At 36.3% G+C, this 18,433-nt stretch overlaps 1 protein-coding gene across 1 annotated transcript in view; it reads right to left on the reverse strand.

The window, feature by feature from the left end:
• Positions 1-5,042: 5,042 nt before the first annotated feature.
• Positions 5,043-18,433, reverse strand: part of LOC306949370 (dipeptidyl peptidase 4-like) — a gene marked incomplete at both ends in the record, with an annotated part of 37,946 nt that continues 24,555 nt past the window's right edge. The window contains 8 exons of the mRNA XM_079539234.1: positions 5,043-5,141; positions 6,113-6,186; positions 6,438-6,510; positions 11,631-11,695; positions 12,890-12,989; positions 15,034-15,088; positions 15,753-15,947; positions 18,024-18,093. Of these exons, the coding sequence (XP_079395360.1) occupies positions 5,043-5,141; positions 6,113-6,186; positions 6,438-6,510; positions 11,631-11,695; positions 12,890-12,989; positions 15,034-15,088; positions 15,753-15,947; positions 18,024-18,093 (731 nt within the window). The remainder of the gene's footprint in view (positions 5,142-6,112; positions 6,187-6,437; positions 6,511-11,630; positions 11,696-12,889; positions 12,990-15,033; positions 15,089-15,752; positions 15,948-18,023; positions 18,094-18,433) is intronic.

Here is an 18,433-nt window from a genome sequence, read left to right on the forward strand (position 1 = left end):
CCTGTTCTAAAATTTTTTTTTTTTTTTTTTTTTTTTTTACAAATGAATGAAAGGAGTGCCACAGCCAATAGATATAACTGATTTGATCTTGTAACTTTTGTCTTTCATCTCAAACTAGCACAGGTAATGTAGTGCAATGTTTGTCTCATTACTCTTTGTCTAAATGTCTACGTTGTCTGCTATCTGTGCAAAAGTCTGCAGTAGCCAATGCCAAAAATCTTCATTTCCTTTGCTGGTGTTGGCCGTTTATCAGTATTCATATCATAAATTTAACAAGCAATTTCTTTCAAATTCAACTTACCTGTTAATAGGTTTGTACTGTATTTTGCTACTTTTCCTGTGTGAGAAAACTTAATCTTCACTCATGGTGAACTTGAAACAGTTGTTCCAATTTTTTTTTAAGTCATTTTACTGGAGTGATTTTAGGAGACCCATCTTGACTAGTTGAGATTAAAGTTGTTTTTAAAGTCAGAACTGATCTGACCCTGTGAACAAACTCACAAGTATAATCCTTTTCTCCTCAAATTGTCATTCTGAAGTCATGGATTACTCTTGCAATGGAGATTGCAGGGTCAGATTCTGGATTTGTGCAGTTTTTCTTGATTTATAATACAGTGTATTTAATATTCAAATTTGTATGTAACTGGAACATAGTCATATATATTATATTTATTAAAAATATCTATTATAAACATTTCATCACCTTAGTTGAAAAATACCACCACATCCTTTGATGTGAAACATTGGTACAGTATTTGTAAAAAAAAAAAAAAAAAAAAAAAAAAAGCAATCCATGATTACAGTATCTTGTATTGTATGAATGTCACTGTGGTAGGCCAAATAACTGCATTACATCATTACTGAATTCATGATTTTTACAATAGGAAAAATTTTATAGATACAAACTATAACCCTGTGCATTTGCAACACCTGCCCAATGATTTTCCTCTTCTTTCCTAAAACGCATCCACTTAAGTTGATATTTCTATTGTTTTGTCTCTACTAACAAAAGTAGAACTCTTTAATTCCAGAGATTGCATGTACTTACTTAAATGGGTATCCTTCTATCAGTTTTGTTACAGCCATTTTAACTATTCCATAAAGTACATCTTGATAAAAAGATTAAAAACTGCATTGCAGAGTAAAATGTGGCTTTAAAGCTCTTTGCTAACACATTTTTTCATAACCAGTTTTCTTATTGCCTGATCCTTCAGGCTGTTTTTTTTGTGTAAAACAAGGACTGTGAGATTAGGTACTGAATTAATAGGCAACATGGAACAAAAGTTTTATGGATTATTTGCAATTTACTAATTTTTAAATTTTTTTAGGTAAATTTTTAAATGATTAAATGAAGGCTAACTGTCACTACTGCTTTGAATCCTAAGAAAGAGAATTCACACTGTTGTGATTATTATAGAAACTTAGTGACAGGGCTTTAATGTTCTCTAGCTTTCCAAGACATGCTAACCTTCTCATAGCCTTCAAATGAATAAGTTTTCATATCCAGTACATTTAAAGTATTCCTTGTAATGTTTTTGTGTGTGTGCATTTACTTTCTACTACTTCAGCCATAAACAACTGCATTTTGCTGCAAACAATTAGGGTTACTGTTCTAAGTTTTTCCTAGCATTATCAAAGCCCAATTAAAGGCTATTTTTATGGGGGAAAAACAACTAATGGACATGAAGGAGGATTTATATTTAATTAAATGTTTGTGTTTATGAATTTATGAAAAAAAAGCCTATACATTAAGGTTAAATGCTTTGTTTTGTGTACTCGATGATAAATTGTAAGATTTCAATTGTTTTAAGGTTAGTATAGAAGTTCAAAACTGGTTTGTCCTGAAAGCAGCCTGGTGGTGTTTTAATATGTTGCTGACATTGTTACAGATAATATATACAATCAAAATGTATTAGTTTCACTTGACCAACTCTTAGAATATTAAGAAATCAGTGTATTCGATGGCATTCTGTATTTCTGTTCAGTATTCCAGAGTGTTTTATTTTTTTTTTAAACAGTTACTCTATTCTTGTGTGAATTTAAATGCTATTCTGATGTTAAACTCAACATTCTGAATCACACACAATATAAAGAAAATGTAGTGCTATATTTACTTCTAATTTCATATTCTTGCTCAAAATTATTTAAATTCTTGGATGTAATTTATTACAAGAGTTTATGTGTACATGTGAATAGACTATTGTGTTTTTCACAACTAAGAAATGTTATGTGAAAATAAATATTTATCCTAACTAATTTTCAATTCTTACTTTCACACCACAAAACTCAGAATAAGTATGCAATATTAAATGGCTGCCTAACATTTGAATATGGAGCAGGACTGTGCTGTACAATGCAGAAGCTTGGGAAGCATATTAAAGTGCAACCTCATTGAAACATGGAATACAGTCGGCATTGGTTAGCTGCATGCAGTTGTTGGTGATATACATGGTCTGACTCTAACAAACAGTACATGCACCATCAGGGATGGCACATTACTCACCTGTCCCAGGAAGAGTGGGAATTAGATTCTGATTTATTGATCATGAGTGGGTTCTTCTTGCTTTTGGGAGAAACACTCTGGAGCAGGCAGCAGTAATTCAAACCTCCAGCCGTTCAACAGGTAAGTTCATACAATTTTAAATACTGTAGCTTTGAGGAATTTAAAGTGTCTAATAGTTGAGCACTGGCTTGGCTACTCCCTCTTGTGGGAGTGTCTGCGATTCTTACCACATGAGAATTCTGCTTCTGAAAAAATTTGTAGTCCTTGAGGTTCAGTACTACTGCAAAAACCCAAATGTTTGAAGTATTACCTCCATCTTATTAAAATGCTCTGAGTTTCAACCAAGTTTTGAATGTGAAGTGGAAGCTTTCCAGCCAGAGAAACCACTCTAACTTGCCCTTCAGGCTTCTGCTGCCTCTGAACAATAAACTGTGTAAAGTACCAATAAAGAACATAAATTCATCCTTTTCACGTAGAAAAAAAAAAAAAAAAAAAAAAATTAACTGGCCAATAAGTGCCTAAATCTAGCAACATGGCAGATTTTTGGCCACAATTGGTTCATAGTGCTAGCTTTATACACTAACAGAAGAAACTGGCTTACCTGTGTGACATCAGTTTTAGGTGTTTTCCAGTAGTCATGCATTTTTAAGTGAAGTTGAAACCCTGTTTGTTGATTCCCTGAGGCAGCTTTATCATCTTATTAACTGCCCGTATCCTGCGTTGTTCTTGGGACTGGGGAGGATCTACTGGTGAGAAGAAGCTGATTTGATGCCCATTAGAACACCTCAATTGAAAGAATTGCATATATGCATATAAACCTTTTAAAGTTACGTGGTGCTCCAATAGCAGTATATCCTAGAAGTTGCTTTCCAAACCAAGAATTCTAATTGATGGTAACTAGCATTGTACTTTCTTTTGCCTCACAGATAAAGTTAGAACTACATGTTCAGATTCCAGAACAATTTCCCAGTGAGACTCTAGCATCAGTAAGGTAGGTCAGATACAAAGAACAGTATCATAATGACTTATGAAGACTACGTAACTTCTAGTTTCACTTAAAAAAAAAAAAAAGTACTGCTTCTCTGATCTCTAAGGAATCACTTGCAGCTCTTTAACTGCAAGTAATAACTCACAGCTAACTTCCCCCCCCTCCTTCTTTGTCTACCTGTTAAGTACTTTGTATTTGCACCCGGTATCACTTATAACATAGAAATGTACCATCACTTATGGACATCGAATATCAAGAAACTAAGTGTTAGCTAATCACCTTCCAATCCCGTACACTAAACAAAAACAGAAATTTCACTGTAAGTCTCTCATGGAATCGATGTACTTTTATAACATTCTAGGAGCAAATTTCTTAAGCAGAATTTTCAGCAATACAGAATATACAACTTTTCATAACTTAATGACCATTTATTAATTTAAGCAGCACATTTTTCAGAAAAAATGCAACCCTTTTGTACTATTTATGTGAAATGAAGAGAAAGTCATTCCTATCTTCAGCTGGAGAAGCCTACCTGGAGTGCCAAAGATAAAGCAGAAGTTTAAAGGGAGGCTACAAGGAAAAGGGCAGGTTTGCTAAATACCTTGATCATGTGAGAGCTGCAGTCCAGTCCTTGCTTCAAGTGACAGCTAAGTTGCATTGTAGCATTTATTTTGTTAGATTGCAAGGAATATATCTTACTTATTGGAAAATAGGATTTTATTTATTTAAAAAAAAAAAAAAAAAAAAAATAGAAAGATTTCTGTCCCATGGAGAAACAACTGTGATCTGCTAGAGTACCAGTGCAGGTTTTGACAGTTGCAGCCTTTTTCCCCATGAAGTAAGTAAATATCAGAGTATAGTGATAGGAAACAAATTCAATGCCACTGGTTTAAGTATCGTTCACAATCTCTGGTAAAAGCTGGTTGAATGCTTTCCTTGCAAGATTCTGCAACTGTAATCCAAGAGTTTGCAGTTAAATAATAACTCAAGGGACTGAAGTAAACTGTTTTATTCTGCATAGAAATTATTAATGTTGCAGAATTACTGATATATTTCTAAAATAATCACTGATCAAGCATAAGGTAATTTCAGCAAAATCTGTTCAAAATTTTATCAACATTTTCATAGAAATAATTATTTTTGGGGGGAAACATCATGATTACCATGTCAGTTTCTCTTCGATGTTATTTTCAGCATTTGTTACATCAGTAGACAAGCTGGAGGTTTGCTTTTTTTTTTTTTTTTTTTAAGGATTGAAATATCAAAGCATAAGTTCCTGATTCAAGTAAGTACTGTGCTTTCTAGAAGTCTGTAGCCTACAAACATACATTCTAGTGATGTTAATGACTTGATTAAACAATCAAAAAAATGCAATGGTTGCTTGGCAACAGAAATCATTATTAAGATTAGAGCTTCATTGTATACTCAGGTATCCCAAGATCTGACTCCCTAATGTCATCTTAAAAGTTTATACTTGTTCAGTACATTCGCTAAGGAGTTTTCTGGAGAAATACCATCACTAACAAGCAAAAAGGTGTTGCCATTGCTGTGCTAGGGCAGTGAGAAACACTGCTTTATGAAGTGGCTCATATGGGTATAAATGTGTTTATGTGCTTGACCGCTGATGCCATGGTCTTTGTCAGTATACCACTGCAGGAAAGAAAATATAGAGACTGTTACCTCTAGCTACATACAAGTCATATAAATCAAACAATAGACATAAAAGCAGACTAAAAAAATAAAAATAAAAAAATCAGCCATGAACGAGGCTAATTCAGCAAAGACAATCATAGCAAAAAACTGCAGTGATTTCTGTCCCTGCTTTCTGTGTGGGATACACCAGCTATTCATGCTAGAAGTACAGAATAAGTACATTACTTGTCTGCTTGCTCTGTCCCTGGAGGCGTACAAGGTCAGATTGGATGGGGCCCTTGGCAGCCTGGTCTAGTATTAAATGGGGAGGTTGATGGCCCTGCATGTGGCAGGGGGGTTGGAGATTCATGATTCTTGAGGTCCCTTCCAACCCTGGCCATTCTGTGATTCTGTAATCTAGATCCAGTTTCTCTGTTAAGAATGGTGTCCCTTCTCACTAGATTGTTATCCCTGCTGAAGGAAAGACCATACAGTGTGCGCATAGCTTCATTTTGTATTTATCCTCAAGGGCTGGGACAAGTAGAAAAGGAAGCACAGCTACCTTAATCTGAGAATTTCCATTCACAGGGCAAACAACTGCTCTGTCTTTACAAGTCTAAAAGGGATGCCAAAAGTGTATCTCAGGTAAAGAAATGGATCTAGCTTAAGTTTACTCTTCCTTATACAGAAAGTATACTACTGAGTGAGCTGTTTCTAAGACTGGGACTGAGTTGGCTGATTTGAGAATACAGAACAATAAAATGGAAGATCAAATACCAGAAAAAAAACTGCATTAGTTTTTGTTCTTGTGTAGTAGATACATAGACAGTTATGTAATGATTTCAATTACTGAACATGAAATACAAATACATAAACTTATTTAAGATTGCAGTTGTTTTCTACCTAACTAGAGGGGGCTGTTGCTATCATTCTCATAATACGAGTCTATTCATATGATAATGAAAAAAAAACCAAAAACACAACCATACCATTGCCTGAAAATCCACTTCAGCATCAACAAGAGCTTTGGAAATCTGAGCTGCTTGCTGAAAGTGAACATTATCTGAAAAATGGAAGAAAAAAAAAATGGAAAAGGTAAACAAAAATTGTTTCAGTACTGCTATGGAGCGAAAAAGCAAAACAATGAACACAGACTCCCCAGCACTGCTGACTGAGACACAAATTAGTAGCATAAAGCTGATTTATTTTATTGACGTAAATGTAACAGCCTTGCCCCTTCATGCTTTTGTTTTGTCAGTAGTAGAATTGCAAACCTGTCTGTAATACTAAAATGTCTAATTAACTGCAACTCACCATCTGCTGTTCCATGGATAAGGAGATATTCAACTTCCTTGAATTTTTCAGCTCTGGCCATTACTGTTGAACTCTGAAATTAAAGAAAAGGAAAAAAGAAAAAAAGGTTCTATTTGTTAGATGATTATTTGCTACCAACTGACTTTGATTCCTATTGACACAGTCTGGGGTTCTTCAGATAAAAAGTAACAACTCTTGCCCTTCTCCCTCAAAGTAGCATATTCACATATCCAACAGCACTGTGCTCACACTCTAACCATTCTGCACTGGTCTGCAATTATTACCAAAGGTTATGTCTACGAAGTGACAAGCAAGTCCAGAGGGGAAGAGTTTTGCGAGTTAGATACACATTTAATGCTTTGCTAGCATGTTGTTAGCCTGCAGCACACCACTTACCATTGGTTTTCTGTGTTACTGCAGGCAAGTTACAACTGTTGCCATGGCAACAGTGCACCCTATGATAGAAAGGAGAGATATTACAGACTACACATTATTTTCCTCACTAACATGTACACTACAGTATACCTGTAGCTAAGCTGGCAGAGGCTGTGTACATGTACGTCATCGTTCTCAAGTAAATGCGTCTCAAAAGTTTAAAACAATGACCTCCTCCGAGTATAATACATGCCTAACAGAAAAAAAAAAAAAAACCTCACAAGACAAAAAGTCTATAAATAAAAAGTCAATCTGCATTTTGGGAATTATAATACAGCAAGGAAAAAAAAATATCAGCAATTGAACTTAATCAACAAATTGAAAACACTGACACAAATGTTCACCAGAACATAACTGAATTACTATAGTGAGCAGGTACTAAGGAATGAGGAAAGTAAAGACATCAGAAACTGCATTTGGGCAAGGGAAGGGAGTGGGATAGCCATTGCCATGAGGATGGGAAGATGCAGGTGAACAATACAAGATACTGTATGCTTGATAAGACAGACGCCTGATGTTATGGGGCCAAACATTTTGAATGAAATTTCCTTCTATTAGCACTATTACAGAGGTTCTCTTTTAAAAATGCCAAAGTCCCTGTAGAAGTAAGTATGTGTTCTCCATATTAGAGCAATTTAAAAGCTACTGTGGCTAAGAAAATATGTAAAAGGTACAAAAAATAAAGTGCATATCCCCCCCTTCCTCCCTCCCCAGTTTGCATGAAGGCTGCATCCATGCACAGCAATTTGCATGAGTTTACAAACAGGAAATAGGAACTTTTCCATTTCTTGGTAATATAATGCATTTGACTTTTTTTGGTGTACTAAATACAAATTATCATTAAAGAAAGCATTAAAGAAAAGCACTGATATTAAATTTCTTCTGTCATAGCAAAATACCATACTGCAACTTCTCATTTGTAGTAATTCAATCAAATTAAAAGACTGAGTACAGTAGAAGGAAACCAACCAAACCAACAAAACACCTCTAATACAACACTGCATTTGCCATATTTTCATAATCTAAGGCTGCAGTTTAACAGAAGCCCCATCAAATGCATAGAAGACTGTGCACATTGGAAGTGTGTCACTATCCATTGAACCACACCAGTACGGATAGCTAGGAGTCCCAGAATCTGAGGGGACATAAAGTATGGAGCACTATTACTGTGGCCAACTAGTGTATAAAAAAAGAAAACAACACAGGCAATATCCTTTGATGAAGTACTTTCCATAGGCATGGAAAACAACTTGATAGATTTTCTTTATAAGCTTTCTCCTAGCAAATAAATTTAGTTTAAGGGACAGCAAACTTATGTGTGGAAGCCTTACTTGATCTACAATTTTAGGGATTTGACCTTCCAAAAGCGGTTTTAAGGAAAGCATGTCATTTCTTTTTGTCTTCAATCATTAAACAAAATGAAGCTGTAAAATATGTCAGAAAGAAGGTGTACACAAAAGGAAGAATTTCTTTTCTAAGTCATTTCTCTCTTGCTGTACCCAAACATAACACTGAGTGCCTTCCCTTTCCCTAAATTGTGCAGTAAATACAAAGCATTTCTGCCACCCCATCCCTTCCTTAAAAAAAAAGATTAAAGAGATGTCACAATAGCTAACAGTATGAAGTTAGACACAGTCACAACTCAAGCCACAGCTGAAATAACTGAACAAACCTCAGGTGGACTGTATGTAAATGCAATGTAGTTAATCCTTTCCATTTCATAGTTATGCTGTAATGGCAAAGGGTCTGAAAACGGGCTATGTGCAAGTACTGAGAATTAGGCCCTGCTGAGTGTAACTGGCTTTTCTAAAGATCACACAGCAGTCAACATTTTATCAGCACTCAACAAACAAGTTAAGGTTTGGCTGAAACTGAAGGTCTCTCTCTCTTTAAGCATATTCTCAGATAATAGAACAAATGTCAAATCAGTACAAGATGGCATATTTACAAAATTGTACCCTGTTTTGCATAACCTAATGATGCAGCAGTTCTTAAGGACTGAACATTTCAAATCTGCTAGAAAAAGATTGCCAAATCTATGACTGTTTCAAACACTTGCCAAAAGCATATCAAATTCAGAGTGAACTGCAAAATAATCTCACAAGTTGAACAGTCCTCTTTGATATGCTTTATGTGGCTACTACATCTGACCGGCAAAACTCTAGCATACTTTAGCCTCCAGCCCTTTACATCAGGGATATTTCTGACATCAGATGAGATTTCTGCCATTCAGCACAGGACCTGTACTCACATTTTCATGCTTATAGTGGGAACCCTACCCATGCTCATGACTGTCTTTTACAAAATGCCAACTGTTAATACCTCACAACCATTAAGTGGCACTGATCACACCTAAGTACCCCACAGAGAGGATTATGAACCATCCTTCAGCCTGGTAACTGAATGTCAGATCTCATCCATCAATAAGTGTGATATCTAATGTCACAGTAATACATAGGTAGGGTTTACCTCTCAACACCACTAGATGCAGTTTCCTGAGATGACACATTCACAGTCATTAATATCACTCTGCTTTAGGAAGGCATTTAGCAATATACACCTATTCTCAACAGGTGTGCACATATCCCCATTTCTTTTAAATTAGATCACACAGTACAGGGTTTATGCAACTTTCCACTTTCAAACCAGCTTCATGTTTTATGTGGTAGAACAGGGAATATATATAATGCAGCATGCAAACCTGACAGTATGAAGTTAACATACTTTAACAGCTTTAGCTAGGAGAGCTTTTCAGTACTTGTTTTGCTGAACAACACTATTCAGGAGTTGGCCTTCAGCTTCAGTAAGGGGCCAGGAGCAGATTTATTGGGCCTGAGCCACTGAAGGAAGGGTCTGTAAGCCAGAGAAACATACTGGGTGGAGGACGGGAAAGGTCTTCAGCAACAACAACATACTTTGACTCTTTCATTGTAGTTATATGAAAAGCAACGAACTCACCTCTGAAGCTACACACCCTCTAAGTTTATGTGGAAGAGCAAATTTTAAGTAATAGGTTATTTGGAGCTTTCAGCAATAAATGAAGACATGTCGAATTTTCATGTATCTAGAAGGAGCAATGAAGTGCGACAATCTGATCTGTGCAATTGCCCCTCCTCCATCTAGCCACCATTCTCCCCAATTAGTCCTCAGAGTAACACATTTGAAACCTTTAGCTCTTTGGTACTGGCAGTTTCAACGTGGCTATTGCCAGCAATGAATACTATGCCAAGAAAATCCAACTCCTGGCTTGAAAGGATTAAACAGTCCTCTGTTGCCATCTGTGCCGTGAAGCTGGTGAATGACTTTGTGCACCCAGAGCGTTAACGTTCGTTCCACACAACGACTGTAACTTCTATTTACTCTGCTACCTCACAGACCTCCTACTGTTCCCATTGCCATAAAGAATTGCATTTGGAAAAAAGCAGGCAGGCTGCTGCAGGCTGCTGGTCAGCCCTGCTGGGCCCAAGCAGCTCGCCTATTAGAGGCGGACACAGTAGACAATCACCCTGCAAATCACTACTGATTTCCTCAGCTCATACAGCAGTATGACAAACTGGATCACTGTTGTAGTATGTCAAAACAGACACTTCAGTCTGTATTTCAGTGTATATAATCATATGTTTTACACACTGTTAAGTCACTCTTTCTTCCCCACCCCATGATATTGAAATAGCGTAGGACTGATTGTGTACTGGGGAGGAAAAGAATCAAACCGATTCACCAAGCTAAACAGAGAGAATACCCCATCTCTTTGTCTCTAAAATTTATGTTTGGTTTCAACGTGATTATAGCTAAACATCTCCATGAAATACCGCAATAACAAAGTACTCCTCACATCACTCACTCTTCTCCAATAGTCAGTGTATTTCCACCTCGATCTGAAATTTAACAAAACCTTACAGAAAATTTGGGCAGCTCTGTCGTACTCTCCACTGCTTGCAGTTTCAAAAAGCCTTTTAAGCAACAAAAAGCTGCTGGCACATTGAGGGTAGACATTACTCCTCCATCAGAAACTTCTCTGTGCAATGAAGCAAAATCCACAGGTATTTTGTTCCCATTACATTGCCTGGAAATTGTTTAATATCTGGACAAATATCAGTTACTTTTGATCAACTTTCAGAAATCCTATATTCATAGAGAAGTCCCAAGCTGGCTCTCAGTTGGTCTGCAGTGTATTTGTATGCTCAGAGTACTCACAGACTTGCCTCCCTGTAAAGGTTTCCAAATACCTGGGAGATTTTTCTTTCCCTGAATAAAGCTTACAGCTTCCAAAGTTGGAAAGTTCACGATATCCATGCTTTTTAATTAAATTTCAGAGAGAACTGGCGTAGATTTGTTTTGATGGAAATGTTTGAGGGTTTTGTTTGTTTGTTTTTGTTGGGCTTTTTTTGAGATAATACATAGTTTGTCCATGAGCATATTAAGACAAATTTGTTTCTTTGTGATTAAATTAAAACAGTTTTACAGCTTATTTCACAGTCTGCATAGTAGCCAAATGGAACTGAATGTAAAAGAAAGAAAACCCAACAAAAATGAGTAAACCAAAGAAACAACAAAGAGCCCACGTGTACAGCAAGGAGTAACTGCCTCATTCAAACTCAGAAGCATGAGACTACAACCTCTAAAAGTGGAATGCAATAATTAACACTGGAATGAAGAAACAAACTTAATTCTTCATACGGGGATGCAATAAACTGCATGAAGAACAGCTTAGGAAAGAAAGAACATACTTAAAAATGAAATCAAGTGATTTCTTACGTTATAGTTTCTCAGATTATCACTTTCTGTAGGAAGGCCCATATATCGCTCCGTGTATATTGAGTCTGTAATTAAAAAACAAAAAACAAAAAAACCAACAAATACAATGTACTACTTAATTCCCAATATTTCTGACTGCCAGACGTTTCACACACTGATAGACACAATAAGAATAAATACTAGAAATTAAAAAGAGATGGAAGATAAAAAACAAGTTTTCCCACAATAAGCTGTGTAGGTAACCATTATTAGTCACAGTATTTAATCTTGTTGCCATGGACACTTGAATGTTGAATATTAATAAAGTACTTTATTTCAACGTTACCTTATTGTTATTCTTTCAACTAGCCTAAGAAAATTGCTGAAATAGCTGCTAAAACAGTTCAGTAAATGATGAGCATTTTAAAAATATATATTACTTTTTTTTTTTTTTTTTTTTTAATCTAAACAGGTAACACTTAAAGTCTATGATATGAAATGTTGCAGAAGCTTAGGACTCTATCTTATATATAGTCAAAGTTTAATATCTAATTTTCCACAGATTTTTGAGAATGACATCTTATTACTCTTGCAAATTTACTGCTTTATTTTAGCCATACAAACCAGTGTTTGTTATGTCAACATATTTTAATGTCCACATTGCCGCACTGTACTAACATACACTGTACTGTTAACTATACGTTATTATCTGGGAGGAAGTTCTCTATAAAGCCATATTTATAGCCTTGTGTGTCTCACAACCTTATAAACTATGACATGGAAGTTTGTACAGACCTGTCAATTTGTTCAGCTTTTCCTCACATCAAGCTATGTGTAAAATTAAATTGGTTGTCGTTTTGAGAGAGCAGTTTGCAATGCAAGTTTGATTTTAGGTCTCACAGTTCTCTCTTTTTTAAAAAAAGTAGCATTTTAAATACACAAAGTATACTTGATACTGGTCTCAGTACCTCAGAACATGTGGCAGCTCAGCAATACATGTGCAGACATATTACAGTATTACTACAAATATAAAAATTTTGCATCATTAAAGGTCATAGAGATTATCTGAAATTGTGGTTGTAACTTTTTAAAATGGAAATAAGGTTTAGGCAACTGGTTTTATTCTGAAATGCAATACCCATGAGTTCATAAAAACAGACCAAATGGCATTTATATGGCATCTAGTAGATAATCAAAGTTCTGCACTATGAGTCAACACTTTGCAGCATGTGCACTGCAAGACATATGGGAATCCTTGTAACAAGGAAGCCATCACATACCATAATATTGCCAACGTGACACAGGGGCAACCGCTATTCCACACTTGAATACGCCGCTTCCAGAGCCAAGCACCATGGAGGTCACATATCCCCCATAAGACTGAGAAGAAAACATTGCTGTTATTTTAGTCGGAAAGGAAAGGATGGGGCCCATCTGCTAAGTGGTTCAGACATTTATAGGATCAGCATTTTTCATATTAATGAATTCCATTCTGAATTTGGGTCAGATCTCACTCAGCCTGCACAGTGTGGGAAACAGACATCAAACAGTGCATGGCAGCTGTGGCTCTGATGAATGAGAGTGTGCTGTGGAAAAGGGGTGCAAACGCCGTTGATCTGTGACTCAGCTTAGAATGACAGTGTTTGGTAGCACTGTAGGCAGCAGCGAAAGACAGGAAACAAGACACTGCTGAACCACTGTGTCCCTCTCTGTGCTGGGGAAGTAGGTGGAAGCAGAGCTGAGGCCCGTAACATGCTTGATGAGTAGTTGTACCAGGGCACCCGAAAATTTACAGCTCCCTCAGAGCAGGGCTATGGCAGCTCACTTACTTCCTCTCCTACAAAGTGTAAGAGCAAGACTGTGACTGGGAGTGAAGGATCTTCTGCTGATTCTGTGGGAGGAACTGTGCAGCAAGACACTTCTTGCTAGGCACAGAACATTCAGAGTCTAGCCCGATACACAGATGAGTAAATATCCGACACACTTGAGCATTCAGGCAGCAAGATACCTAAACAATGTCACCAACCTTCCAAACGACTGCCCTCACTGTAGTTTGAAGAGATTATTTAGGAAAGCGTGCCCACGTACATTCAAAAAGAAGAGTGATTTTTGGATCTCGTTTTTGCCTTGAGAACAGATTACAGGCAGATGGAACTGTGACTTAGTTCAAAGCTCTTAAATGTTTGCTCCAGCTTCAATACTTAAGTCTTCTCAATGAAATCAGCAACATAATGCATGTACTTACTAATTAAACCCGTGTATGAATACTTTGCATAACCTGGCAAAATGAATGCACATAGTGAGAGGCTGACAATCTAAAAACCCAAGAGAAAGAAATTCCCATGGATTTGGTATCCAGGATACATGACCTCCAGCCTAGCCCCAGGAGGACTGCTCTTCAACTATTCATCCCTAGGCTCATAAGCAGTAAGATGGGAATGCATTAAGTCCTCTGTTTCTGCAGAAAGAATTTTCCTCCTGAAAATGCTCATTACAGAAGGCTCAACTTCATACATCACAGAGGTGTTGGAAAGGTACTAAAGGCATCACTGTCATCATAAGTTGCCTTCAAACAATTACTCACTGGCGCTTGTCATCAGCAATGAAGAAATTTCAGCTCACAATTTAGTTCAAGATCCTGCATGCATTCCTGTATTAAATTCAACATAAAGCATGCAAAAAACACCCATTGAACACCAGAAAAACAATGAAATGGCAGCCTAGGATGGAGAAGTGTTTAAACAGAGGTTGTACCAAATAGCTACAACTAATGCTACATGCATGTATGATTTACCTTGAAGCTGAGAAGCTATATATATGCTATTAAGTGCTCCCATCCTCTGTAACAGATTTAAAAACATAGCCAAATCAGAGATATCTAGCCTGAAATAAAATAATCAAAACTAAACAGTATGTTTAGGTATTTTCAGACTGCTAGTGAAAACGCTACAAGCATACCACACAGCCTTACATTATTATTATTTTTAATCTGGAGTCATCCAATTAGTATTAAGAGATATTATTGAATATATTTGGAATTTTTCTTTAAATATTACTATCTGGGCAGCCAGGTCTAGTGGTTGGCAACCCTGCCCATGGCGAGGGGGTTGAAACTAGATGATCTTTGAGGTCCTTTTCAACCCAGGCCATTCTACGATTCTATGATCTTATGATCTAGTACACAGTAACTTGGCTGTATCTCTTTAAATAGTTTTTAATCCCTCCAGTAGTCTGAATTTTTGTTTCAAAAGCACCTAAACAGGTGCAACTGCATGATACACTTCATCAGTTCAAGATACTGGACTGTGCTGCTACACCAGAGGTGCTTCACATTCAATACTCAAGTACATCACACCCACAGGAGGCAGTACAACAACTAGTTGCTACAATTAAGTAAGCCAGCCAAGCAAATTTGAGTACTTACCCAACCCCAAATAGCTATTCTGTCCTTATCGACAAAGCTCATTTCAGAAAACTTTCTAAAAGCAAACACAATAATTGAACACTTAATAGATTGCAGGAATCTGCCATGGTGCAGATGTGCCTAGTTTTCATCCTTTTGGCCTCTTTCTCTTCTGTGAATAAGAATTTCCCACTGCACAGTAGTGACTCCTTACGACAGCAGACCCTGAGAAGTTTGCAAAAACTCTTAAATCACATCCACTGACATCTGTATCATTTGCTGGAACTAGTTCTGATAACCAAGTTGTCCCCATCCTACCTCTCTGCCACTTTTTCAATTCCATGTGTAATTCTGAAAGAATTAACTTCTGTAAGATTCTTCAATATAAACTAAGTTACAAAGATAAACTGTAACATAAACAAAGGGCACCTCAGTGCATACAAGTAAGTCTCAGTTGCAACAGAAAGCTGCAAAAAAGCTTGGAGAAAAACTTTAAACTACAAATTCATTGTTGGTGTACTTTCCTTAACTAAAGTGACAGCTACCATCCCTATAAAATCAGAAATATAGTAAATTTAGTACAGCATTAACTCTTCTCTCTTTTTGAGCATAAAATGATGGTTGGCTTACAAGTCACACAAAAAAAAAATGAACATAGAATTTAGCCATGTTTTAGCCAATAATTTTGAAATAAGCACAGAAAAGACAACACAGTTGTTGACCATTTCACTGTAGCTTACCTGGCTGCTGAAATCTGATCTTCCACTTCATAGGTTCCTAGTCTTCGGTTTATTGCATGCATGATCTCATCTCCCTGGTATCCACTTCCTCTGCCATCAAAGCTGGCCACAATGATCTGCTCTGTACTGGCAAGGTATGTAGCCCAGTTAATCCGGAAGGCATGATCTACTTTCTGACTACAGGGTCCTGCATACCTGAGTGAAAAGACCCATAGCATTCAAGCACTTACTCTCCACATTCTCTCATATAGCATTTGAAACACAATTTGCAGAAGAAGGGCAAACTTTTAAACTAGACAGAACGAACAAGAAAAGCATCGCTCTGATTCTAATATGCTTTTGAAATTGGAATTTTGTTTTATTGCTTTTTACTGTAACAGGAAGCTTTAATCTTTTAAGTGGCTTATCAGATATCTCACTCAAAATCTTCCCTGTTTGTGCTGACGTATCCACTCATCTGAGTTTTAGTGATGACTTACCTATTTCTGTTCCATTTACTTACAGTTTTTCTGTTTAAAGTCTGAAATAAACAAATAGCCTTCATCTACAACATGAAAAAGATCTCTTCTGCATTTTTAGTGTTTCATCAGTGAATTAACTGTTACTGTCTAAGCAAGCTATTTTTTTTAAGCGTGCTGTGAAAAAGGAATAAAATATTGAAAACGTAATTTTTTATTTGAAAGTATTTGGAAGCAGTTGAATTCTACAAAATCAGACCGAGTACCTGCAAGGTGCAATTATGTTCACATTTGCCTAACCACTGTCCAACAGAAGGCCCACCAAAGAGTGGTCTTGTGGCTCTCATGGTTGTATAACCTACTTTTCTCTGTTTTGAGAGCAAAGAAAGGCTATTAGGAATAGTTGATGTCTGTACACAATAGTTGTTTCTGTACACTCTGAATCCTGCCACTGCTGAAAGGTTTTCTAATATAAAGGCATAAAGGCAACTATGCAGCAGAGGTGACCCAGACAATGGCTCAGGTTTCAGTAAAAAAAAGAATCAAAATGAAAAGGAGTTTGTACAACACAAGAACACTGATGGCTCATTAAAGTGTTCAGTAGGCAAAAACTGTTACAGTGGTCCCAAATCATATAAAGGTACATCTAGCAGGTAATGATTATTCTCTTTGGGGGGTAATATCCTGGAAAACAAAGGAAAAGCTAACATTTCAGTAATTTCCAGTTAGAAGAAAATGCACTGCCACAAACAGAAGTGCTTGAGGAAGAGTGGATCAAACTGCATGCATTCATTAGCTGTTCAACTTTTTTTTTTTTATACCTTGTTTCTAAGAATAGGAAGAACTCCTTACCAGCAAGGGTGTATTTCTCTGGTAAAGATGTTCTTTTCTTCTGCTTGTTTTCAATAAGAAGAGAACAAAACCCATTCAAGAATTACTACCCATACAGAATAGTTCTAAGTTAATGGTCATCCCAATTTTAAAAAACCTTTACATTATTTTCAGCAATTTCTAAGCTGAATAACAGAATCTGGTTATTTGTTCATCTGAAGACAATACAAATAATTCTCACATCTTAAATCCAGAGTATTGGGTCTCCTTTTCTGAGGAGATTAAGGTCTTTAAAAATAAATAAATAAATAAATAAATAAGCAGTTAAAAAAAAAAAAAAAAAAACACTTAAAAAAAACTTTCATGAAAACTATTTCTTTCAACTTTTTTTGTTAAGTGAAGGATAAGCAAACTGAGCTGAACTAAATTTTGTATAGCTGTTTACCAGCCTGATTTTTTTTTTCTTTTTTTTTTTTTTAAACCAGACATGGCTTATCTCACTTTCTTCTCTCATCCCTTAAAATAGATAAGTGGCAAGACTGGCATTTGAACAAAATGCAGAAGGCAGATACACTGGATATTTTTGCAAAATGAGACAATGCTCCAAACAGTCAAATATCACAGATACGTGGCTTATTCAAGGTTTCATTTTGAAATGCAGTTTTAAAATATTCCTAAAGGAATAAGAACAGAGAACATAGCAAGTTAACACTAACATCCTGGCTTTTAAATAAGATACAGAACATATCTGCTTCACTGCTAATCACAAAATATGCTCTTATTAAGCACAGCATCATCTTATGGCACAGAAATTTATCAGAAATTGGGATACATCCCTTATTTTCATTCTCTATTAAAACTCCTTCAAGAAGTAATTAGAAAACACATCAGTTCCACGCTTCCCAAACTTATTAAAAGGATTTGAAGTACATACAGGTGATTGATTATTAATGCAACATTCCCACATAAGTTGAAGACTTACACTTCGAGGAGCAAAGGGTACTTCTTTGATGAATCCAAATGGGGAGGCAATATCATTTGATACCAGAGGTCTAAAAGAGAAGCAAATGATTTTGGTCAGTTCTCCGGTAAAATAACTTGACATACTTTGCAATTCATACGAGAGCACATCCGAATCACTCCCTTAAAAAGTAACTTCATCTGAACTGTACTAACATACACAAGTAAAGGTTTCCAGTTAAGCAAACAAATACATAGAGAAAAGTTAGAAGAAAGTTTTAAACTAGAATGCCTAAAATAATACAATCTGTGGCATTAACATGATTTCCTTTAACACTATCCTACATTATAAAACTTACCTGTAAAACTAGGTAAGTATCTGCAGAGGGTATTATACAACAAACTCAAAAGTATTTCAATACTCAAGTTTCT

This window comes from Tetrao urogallus (genome assembly GCF_951394365.1).
Source record: "Tetrao urogallus genome assembly, chromosome: 8".
NCBI classification, from domain to species: domain Eukaryota; kingdom Metazoa; phylum Chordata; class Aves; order Galliformes; family Phasianidae; genus Tetrao; species Tetrao urogallus.